Below are 10,359 nucleotides of genomic sequence, written 5' to 3'. Positions count from 1 at the left end.
CTTGCTAATTGCAATGATCTTATATGGGTGATTGAGTTGTCTATATCTATCGATATCAAAGGCTTTTTATGATTGCATTTTGTTTTAAATTAAGTCTTTGAGTGTGTTTTAACTTTGAAGTTAAATTAAAAAAGTATCAGTGTATTAATGCTCACCAGTCAAATCTACTTTTTTTGGCTGGCACACTATATATAATTGTTACATTATTGTACATTGAAACAATTTAAATGTGTGTTTATCGTGAAAACACTAGTGAGGAGGGAGCAGAGACGTGAGGTGGGTCAATGAGTTAAGAATCCCATGAATTATGTCTGACTAATTTTGACTACTTGAATCTTTTGCAAAATTCTAAAGTCTTTGTTCCGTACCATATTTCATTATGGTTGATTTTTTTTTTTTTTTTTTGGTTTGCTTTACCAATTTACTTTCTCTTTACTGTTGTAGTTTCCCATAATTTAATAAGAACTAGGTTGGTGCTAGTTTTTTTACGTTTATGAGTTATATAAGTATATTACAGCCACAGGTTATGCAGGTTATTTATGATTATGCAGAGTCATCTGGTTGATGTTAGTGGAATAATACATTAAAGTATTATGCAAAAGTGTCTCTCAAAGCCTTTTATTTCGTGAAACCAACATTTTCTTTCTGGTAAACGAAGCAAACAATTTTGTTGGTAAATGTAGCGAACATTAATGGTTTATCCTCATTTTGTGTGCAGGTGTATAGAAACACTAAATTGTACTTTACATCCAGGTTAATTGTAGTTGTTCTGAATATGGGCCGTTCCATGTCAAAGAATATATTTTATTATGGGCTTTAAATTAAATGGGTCCAAGTCAAAACTCTACTTTAGTTTACAAAGTACAAACGCATCCTAAGATGATGCGATTAATGTGGGACACCTTGTGTGCTCAGTGCTCAGTTACTCACTGTTATTAGAGTACAATGAACTGAACTGTTATCAGAGAAATGGAAACGAAACTGCAGAAATATAAAGACAAAAGTTTAAAGAATTATACCTGTTGTCGATGTGAGGACTCTTTATATCGTTAGAATCGGTATACATATGGACTATTCGTAACACTCTGAATCTTCATCCTAATTCCTACAACCATTTTTTTTTGTTGATAAAGTTCTTACAACCATTTGAGCTGATCTATATTACATTGTTGTCACATGTGATTCCTAACTATATAACTAACTATATATGTAATATGTAGATGGACTTTCTGTTGAATTAATCTTGAAATAGCTTGAAGCCCAAAAAAGTATATTTAGGAGAATATACATATTTGAGTTTTAGAAGTTATCTAAAATAAGTTAGTTTTCCTATTTGGATTAGGAAAATATTGTCTAAGGTTTTCATATAAAAGGAGATGCAGAGATATTGCATAATGTATGAGTTTGAGAGAGAACAAGAGAGAACTTTAGGTTTTGAGTGATTTTCCTGAAGATTAATAAAAGAGAGTAATTTTTATTTTATTTTTGTGTTCTTAATTCTTTGAAGTTCTTTTGTTCTAGTTCTATATTTGGTATCAAAGCTACAAAGGTTTGTGAGACAATATGGGAGAGATTATGGAAGCATCAAACACGGCGACAGCAAAACTAAAGGAAGGAAGTTCCCCTTCGATCAAGTATCATATACTAACCTCAACCAACTATACGGTATGGGTGATGCGGATATCGATCCTACCAACCAAACCGTTGAATCAAATCCTGTACCACATCCTGTACCAGAAGTACGAGAAGGCCCTGTGACACGATCAAAGGCTAAACAGCTAAGGAAGAGGTTTAACCTAGCCGTTCAAGACATCATAAGCTCCCTAGAGCTGAAGGATGTCAACTGGTCTGTACCATCATCATGCCGCCACAACATATATGATCACATTGCCGAGGAAGAGCTTGCTGAAGCCTTCACCCAAATGAGCCTTGATCAAACCAGTTCCCCAGGTAAGAAACCTCCTTTTTCAGGTCAAGGAACCTCAAGAAGCCAAGAGAAGACATCGGAGCTGCAAGAGACGTGTGATACAAACTACACCTCTGAAAGCGATCAAGATAGCAAAGATCAAGACCAAAACATAGAGGGCATGGACGAGCATCAAGAGACTGAACAAGATATTCTAGAAGGATCCCAAGAAGACCCCTACTTCAAGAAACAAGTACAAGACAAGACGCCTGAAGTAGTTCAGCAAGTACAAGAAGTGGTTCAGAGAACATCAATTGGGCCTAGATCGCATCCAGGTAAGTCTTATTCAATATTTTCGATCCTTGCAGGTCCCACCAGCCCCATTAACGGCTAGAAGACTTCCTCATCAAGAGAGATCAAGTCTAATTAGCGTTTTCTTTTATTAGCTTATTTACTTTCCAAAAGGACAATGATTTGTGTTTGATTTTATTTTCTTTCCTTGTTGGATTTTCTGCATTTATTTTTCGGCCTTAAGGCTAGCTGAAGGACTCTTATAAAGTCCCCCTGCAGCAGTTGTACGAATTTCACCTTTGATTATCAATAAAATACTGAATTTTCTTATTTCTCTCTTTAAGTGTTCTTAAGAGAATTAAGCTTGTTCTCTGTCTTGTGTGTGAGATTCCACAAGGCTGAGTTCGTGTACTGTATCAGAGACCAATCACATCTCTGTGGTGTACTTCAATCCGCCAGCACTTCCCCCACTATCGATCCCACACGAGAGAAGCGACCGCCATCGTGTCAGATCCCCACCATCGACCATCTTTCCTTCACAAGAAAGAAGCGACCGCCAGCTTGTGAAGCCATCAACTCTATCCCGGTATAAGACTCACCACCGAGTCTTGTATCATCTGGTATCAGAGCACAGTTCACGCTGTTCCCTTGCCAGGTTTATCTTTTCCATTTACTTTCATTTGATTGGTAGCATTTATTTTATTTTCATTTAAAAAAAAAAAAAATTATTGTATCTCTTTCAGCTTTTGTTTCATTGCTTTATTACTGCTATTCATTCGTAAATTTTCAAAAAAAAAAAAAAAAAAGTTTCCTTTAATTTTCTTTGAAATTTCTTTCTTTTAAACTTCTGTGGTACGTTGATCCTTTGTTGTTTTTGTCTAAGTACAGAACCGTTCTAGACACTCGATATGGGAGAAAACGCAGAAATACCCCAAGATGCCATGATGCAAATGATGAGAACCCTCACAGAGCAGTTGAGAGGACTCGGCGATAGAATCGGACGTTTGGAGCAACCTCAGGCTAGGGTTAACGTTGGACCAGATCCAGAAAGAAGGAATGTTCGCGATGAGGAAAACGAATCCATTGACATGGATGATAAAGATGATCCACCACCAGACCCATTAAGGCGACAACATCAGAGAGAGGATCCTTTGATGCGGAACCGCGCTAGAGAGGTAGAACCACGAGAACAAAACCGAGATGTCGAACTAATACCTCCTACTTTTGCAGGGAAATCTAATCCGGAGGTTTACATGGACTGGGAGAGACGGATGGAGTACATATTCCAATGTTATGGCTATGGAGAAGCTCGAAAGGTAGCCCTTGCATCGGCGCAGCTCACCGACAATGCCTTGTCATGGTGGGATAGGACGGTAGCTGATAGGAGGAGGCAGCGGTTTGCTACCATCAGCAGTTGGGAAGATATGAAGTATCTCTTGAGGTTGAGGTATGTCCCTGATCATTATCAACGAGACTTACAAAAACGTTTTAGAAAATTGTCTCAGGGAACAAGGACCGTGGATGAGTATTTTGAGGAGTTTGAGAAGCTAATGAACTCCTTGGAGCTGGAAGAATCGAGTGAGTCCCTAATGGCTCAATTCATTGATGGTTTACAAGAGCGTATAGCCCGAAAGGTGGAGACATCGACTTACAGCAGCCTGCATGAACTACTTCACAAGGCTGTACAAGTGGAGCAGCAAATCCAGCGTAAGATGTCTTTAAGGAACCGTACTCGAAACAACACGCCTTGGAATGCAAGCAACAACCGGAGCATGGACAAAGGCAAAACCGTAGACAATGACTCTAGGTTCAAGAACAAGTCTAGTGAGGCACCTAAAACCTCTAAACCCGAACCAGGTAAGTTCCCTAACACTAGTCAATCCCGTACCCGTGACATTACTTGTTTTAAATGTCAAGGCAGGGGACACATGGCGAGAGAATGTCCGAACCAAAGGGTGATGATTGTCACCCCTAGTGGAGATTATGAGTCTCAAGATGAGCAAGACGATGATCAGACTGATCTGGAGAATGACGTGGAGTATCCCGATGTAGGAGAACTCCTTGTGATCCGGCGTATGCTGAGCGTGCTTGTCGACCCCGAGGAGAAAGTTCAAAGAGAAAATATATTCCACACTCGATGCACAATCAAGAACAAGGTATGTAATTTGATTATTGATGGAGGTTCTTGTACTAATGTTGCTAGCAAGTATATGGTGGACAGGTTAGGTCTTCAGAAAACAAAGCACCCGAGGCCATACAAACTTAGGTGGCTTAATGATGATACCAAGCTGAAAATTGCTGAACAAGTCACTGTATCATTCAGCGTTGGGAAATACCAGGATCAAGTCGTTTGTGATGTAGTTCCAATGAGGGCCGGACATCTTCTTCTTGGAAGACCATGGCAGTTTGATCGAGCTACAACTCACGACGGTCGAACAAACCATTACACTTTCACGCACAATGACCGTAAGTTCAACCTTGCCCCTCTAAGTCCCTCTGAAGTTCATGAATTGCAAAAACACATGAACAAAGAGGTCGAGGTAAGGACTTCTAATCTTTATTTGAGATCCAATGAGATTTGTAAAACCATGAGTGCCCAGGGCACCGTGCTACTAATGTTGTTCAAAGAATGTTTAAGTACAGGTACAAGAGAGCTTGAACTACCCGCTGAAGTACAAGCTGTGCTAGATCAATACAAAGACGTGTTTCCAGAGGAGATACCCCCAGGATTACCTCCTATTCGTGGCATTGAACATCAGATCGATCTTGTACCAGGTTCTGCTTTACCTAACAAACCAGCTTACAGAATGAATCCAGAGGAATCTAAGGAGCTAGAGAAACAAGTGCGTGATCTCATGGATAAAGGGTACATCAGAGAGAGCCTCAGCCCGTGTGCAGTACCAGTTCTGTTAGTTCCAAAGAAGGATGGAACATGGAGGATGTGTGTAGACTGTCGAGCAATCAACAACATAACTATCAAGTATCGACATCCCATTCCAAGACTAGATGACATGTTGGACGAGTTAAGTGGTGCAATCGTCTTCTCCAAAATTGACTTGAGGAGCGGCTATCACCAGGTCCGAATGAGGGAAGGAGATGAGTGGAAGACCGCGTTCAAAACCAAGCAAGGTCTCTATGAGTGGCTTGTCATGCCATTTGGGTTAACCAACGCCCCAAGCACTTTCATGCGACTAATGAACCAGGTTCTAAGGTCATTTATTGGTAAATTTGTTGGTGTTTATTTTGATGACATACTTATTTACAGTAAGTGCCATTCTGATCACATTAAACACCTTGGGTTAATTTTAAAAATGCTTCGGAAGGAAGGCCTTTATGCTAACCTAAAGAAGTGCTCCTTTTGTACTGATCAGTGTGTGTTCTTAGGCTTTGTAGTGAGTAAACAGGGCCTACAGGTGGATGAGGAGAAAATCAAGGCAATAAGAGAATGGCCTACTCCCACTTCGATTGGACATGTTCGCAGCTTCCATGGTCTCGCAAGCTTCTACAGGAGGTTTGTCAAGGATTTCAGTACAGTGGCTGCACCAATGACTGCCGTGATCAAGAAAAACGTGCCTTTCTCATGGGGAGAAGCTCAAGAAAAGTCCTTCAACACCTTGAAGGAGAGGCTCACGCAAGCACCAGTCTTAGCCCTTCCAGATTTTGAAGTCATGTTTGAAGTAGAGTGTGATGCATCAGGTTTAGGAATTGGAGCTGTACTACATCAGAGGAAAAGACCCGTGGCTTTCTTCAGTGAGAAGTTGAGTGGAGCTACGTTGAACTATCCGACCTACGACAAGGAGCTTTATGCCTTAGTTCGAGCACTGGAAACATGGCAACATTACTTGTTATCCAAGGAATTCATCATTCACACCGATCATGAAACTCTCAAGCATCTAAAGAGTCAGACTTCACTTAAGAGGAGACATGCTAAGTGGTTGGAGTTCATTGAGACGTTCCCATATGTGATAAAGTATAAGAAAGGTAAGGAGAACGTGGTTGCTGATGCTTTGTCAAGGAGGCATGCTCTTATAGCTACTATGGAGGCTAAGGTAATGGGTTTTGAGCATATCAAGGAGCTGTACAAAGATGATCCAGAACTAGGAGAGTGCTACAAGGAGTATGGCAAAGGAGCATATCAAGCATTCTACTTGCAAGATGGGTTTCTATTTAGAGACAAGCGGTTGTCTATTCCTCAAGGTTCCATGCGAGAATTGATACTTACCGAAGCACATGGTGGAGGTTTGATGGGTCACTTTGGTGTCGACAAGACCTTGGCCGTGGTAATGGAACATTTCTTTTGGCCCCATCTCAAGAAAGATGTTGCGAGATTTTGTGCTCGATGCATTGTTTGTCACAAAGCCAAATCCAAGTTACATCCTCATGGTCTTTACTTACCATTACCTATTCCTAACGCCCCTTGGGTAGATATATCTATGGACTTTGTCTTAGGATTGCCAAAGATCAAACAAAAGGATTCAATCTTTGTTGTTGTGGACCGGTTCTCCAAGATGGCACACTTCATTCCGTGTGACAAGACCAATGACGCGACTCAAACCGCAAATTTGTTCTTCAAGGAAGTGGTGCGCCTCCATGGAATTCCAAGGACTATAGTCTCTGATCGTGACACCAAGTTTTTGAGCCACTTTTGGAAGACACTTTGGAGAAAGTTAGGTACCAAGCTTCTGTTCTCAACAACTTGTCATCCCCAAACGGATGGACAAACTGAAGTGGTAAACCGAACTCTCTCTACTTTACTTAGAGCCACTCTTGGTAAAAATATGGCAACATGGGTTGATTGTATTCCTTTTATCGAGTTTGCTTATAATCGTGCTGTCCACTCGGCTACAAAACTATCTCCTTTCGAGATAGTCTATGGAATTAACCCTTTGTCTCCATTAGATTTAGCACCATTGCCTCAGATAGAACAGGTTTGCCAAGATGGACTAAGAAGAGGAGAAATCATCAAGAAGTTACATGACAAGGCCAAAGCAAATTTGGAAAAGAAGTATGCCGACAACAAACGCAAGGCTGATCGGGGAAGAAAGGAGATGTTGTTCAAACCAAGAGATTGGGTTTGGTTGCATATGAGGCCTGAAAGATTTCCAACACAACGAGCCTCTAAGTTATCACCAAGAGGCGACGGTCCATTTAAAGTTCTTGAGAAGATCAATGATAACGCTTACCGTTTGGAGCTGCCAAATGAGGTAAAAATTTCTCACACTTTTAATGTAGCTGACTTGTCTGCTTATGATCCAGGAGATTCAGTTTTGAGGACAAAACCTTCTGAAGAGGGAGGGAATGATGCGGACATCGATCCTACCAACCAAACCGTTGAACCAAATCCTGTACCACATCCTGTACCAGAAGTACGAGAAGGCCCTGTGACACGATCAAAGGCTAAACAGCTAAGGAAGAGGTTTAACCTAGCCGTTCAAGACATCATAAGCTCCCTAGAGCTGAAGGATGTCAACTGGTCTGTACCATCATCATGCCGCCACAACATATATGATCACATTGCCGAGGAAGAGCTTGCTGAAGCCTTCACCCAAATGAGCCTTGATCAAACCAGTTCCCCAGGTAAGAAACCTCCTTTTTCAGGTCAAGGAACCTCAAGTAGCCAAGAGAAGACATCGGAGCTGCAAGAGACGTGTGATACAAGCTACACCTCTGAAAGCGATCAAGATAGCAAAGATCAAGACCAAAACATAGAGGGCATGGACGAGCATCAAGAGACTGACCAAGATATTCTAGAAGGATCCCAAGAAGACCCCTACTTCAAGAAACAAGTACAAGACAAGACGCCTGAAGTAGTTCAGCAAGTACAAGAAGTGGTTCAGAGAACATCAATTGGGCCTAGATCGCATCCAGGTAAGTCTTATTCAATATTTTCGATCCTTGCAGGTCCCACCAGCCCCAGCAACGGCTAGAAGACTTCCTCATCAAGAGAGATCAAGTCTAATTAGCGTTTTCTTTTATTAGCTTATTTACTTTCCAAAAGGACAATGATTTGTGTTTGATTTTATTTTCTTTCCTTGTTGCATTTGCTGCATTTATTTTTCGGCCTTAAGGCTAGCTGAAGGACTCTTATAAAGTCCCCCTGCAGCAGTTGTACGAAGTTCATCTTTGATTATCAATAAAATACTGAATTTTCTTATTTCTCTCTTTAAGTGTTCTTAAGAGAATTAAGCTTGTTCTCTGTCTTGTGTGTGAGATTCCACAAGGCTGAGTTCGTGTACTGTATCAGAGACCAATCACATCTCTGTGGTGTACTTCAATCCGCCAGCACTTCCCCCACTATCGATCCCACACGAGAGAAGCGACCGCCATCGTGTCAGATCCCCACCATCGACCATCTTTCCTTCACAAGAAAGAAGGGACCGCCAGCTTGTGAAGCCATCAACTCTATCCCGGTATAAGACTCACCACCGAGTCTTGTATCAATGGGTCATGCGCATGAAGATCCTACTTAAAGTTCATAAGGTCTGGGATATTATTGAAGATCCAACAGGAGATGCTGAGCAGTATAACATGCCCACAGCCTTGTTGTTATCATCAATCCCGGAGGCACTTATTCTACAAGTAGGAGAGCTAGACTCGATAAAGAAGGTGATGGAACCTGGGACGACGGCCAGGACCAAGATGTGTACCAGGACGGAACCGGACAGGAAGACGCAGACGCGACCACGACCAGATCAAGTCGGCCATCGACCCTTGCACCAAATCTGATGCCCGGAGCGACCACAAGGAGCTGAACAGCAGCCAGGGCCGCCAAAAAGAAGTGTCTCATGTTTGTCCAAGCATTCGTCCGAGATCAAGAGGAATTCGAGCATGGAGCCATTCAAGCCGCCGGACGGCCGACCGAGGTTCCTTTCTTGGTCTTCACCATTACACAAGGGTGAAGACCTCCAAGTCATTAAGGGGAATAGTAATCTTTTTCCTACCTTGGGTTTGTCTCAATGGGTTTACCAAGAAGGTTTTAACGAGGCTACGAACCTTAGTACATGGTCACGACCGTGGACCACTCCCGGCCACGTGGCCATCCTATCTTTGTTTTTCTTTCTTTGTGACCATTGTTTTTAAAACTTGTTCCAGACGCTGCGTTTTATTTTAGCCCACATGTTTAGGGTTTGGGAGTTCCCTTGTAATGGCTAGCCTATTTAAAGGACCTAGACCCCATAATGTAAAGGGCAGACTAGTAATAAAAATCAAGGTTGTTCCTTTATCTCTCTCATTTTCAGCGATTGAAACGAAACCCTAGAAGCTTCTCGAACCAGTTTTGGAGTTTACGGGAACCATGGTATTCAAGAAACAGAACAAATCCATAGAGAAGCAGAACTTGACGAAGCTGGTAGAACCACAAATAACAATGATCAATCATAGACTATGGCTACAAGAGATATTGGAAGTATTGAAACATATGCTACTGAGAGTAGAGACGATGATAGTGAGGATGAGGATCAAGGAGTAATTGAGCTGAGACGGTCACAAAGAGAGACACATAGACCCAAGTATCTCAATGACTATGTGTTACTATCCGAGGAAGAAGGAGAACATCTGTTAATGTGTCTCAACAATGAACCGTATAACTTCGATGAAGCAAGATAATCAGAAAACTAGATGCGTGCGTGTGAATATGAGATTCATTCGATCACAAAAAATTATACATGGGATCTTGTTGAACTTCCACAAGGAGCAAAACCAATAGGTTTAAAGTGGGTCTTTAAGCTTAAAAAGAATTATGACGGAAGCATTAATAAATACAAAGCTAGACTTGCTGCCAAGGGATACGTACAAAGATATGGGATAGACTATGAAGATGTTTTTGCTCCGGTGGTGAGAACTGAGACAATACGGCTCCTCATCAGTCTTTCAGCGGCTAATGGATGGGAAATCCATCACTTAAGGCGTTAAGACGGCGTTTCTTCATGGGGATATAAAGGAGACTATTTATGTAATGCAACTGGAGGGTTTTGTTGTAAAAGGGAGTGAAGACAAAGTCTATAGACTCAACAAAGCATTGTATGGACTAAAGCAGGCCCCAAAGCGTGGAACGATAAGTTGAATCGAGTTCTCAATGAGCTTCAGTTCAAACGGTGTTCAAAGGAACCTTCGGTTTATCGGAGAAAGGTGAATCGAGATACTCTTCTTGTTGCAGTTTATGT

The 10,359-nt window shown here is 41.6% G+C and overlaps 1 protein-coding gene across 1 annotated transcript; it reads left to right on the top strand.

Annotated features, from left to right (window-relative positions):
• The first annotated feature begins 3,105 nt into the window (after nt 1-3,105).
• On the top strand, nt 3,106-8,923 carry LOC147926556 (uncharacterized). The gene is made up of 2 exons (XM_087487100.1): nt 3,106-8,065; nt 8,409-8,923. Exons 1-2 carry the CDS (start codon nt 3,106-3,108, stop codon nt 8,921-8,923), a joined length of 5,475 nt encoding a protein of 1,824 aa, XP_087343226.1.
• The last annotated feature ends 1,436 nt before the right edge of the window (nt 8,924-10,359 follow it).

Source organism: Camelina sativa, chromosome 15 (genome assembly GCF_030686135.1).
Source record: "Camelina sativa cultivar CO46 ecotype springtype chromosome 15, ASM3068613v1".
NCBI lineage: Eukaryota > Viridiplantae > Streptophyta > Magnoliopsida > Brassicales > Brassicaceae > Camelina > Camelina sativa.
The sequence above is the reverse complement of the archived record's forward strand: the minus strand, read 5'-3'. Positions and strand labels throughout refer to the sequence as shown.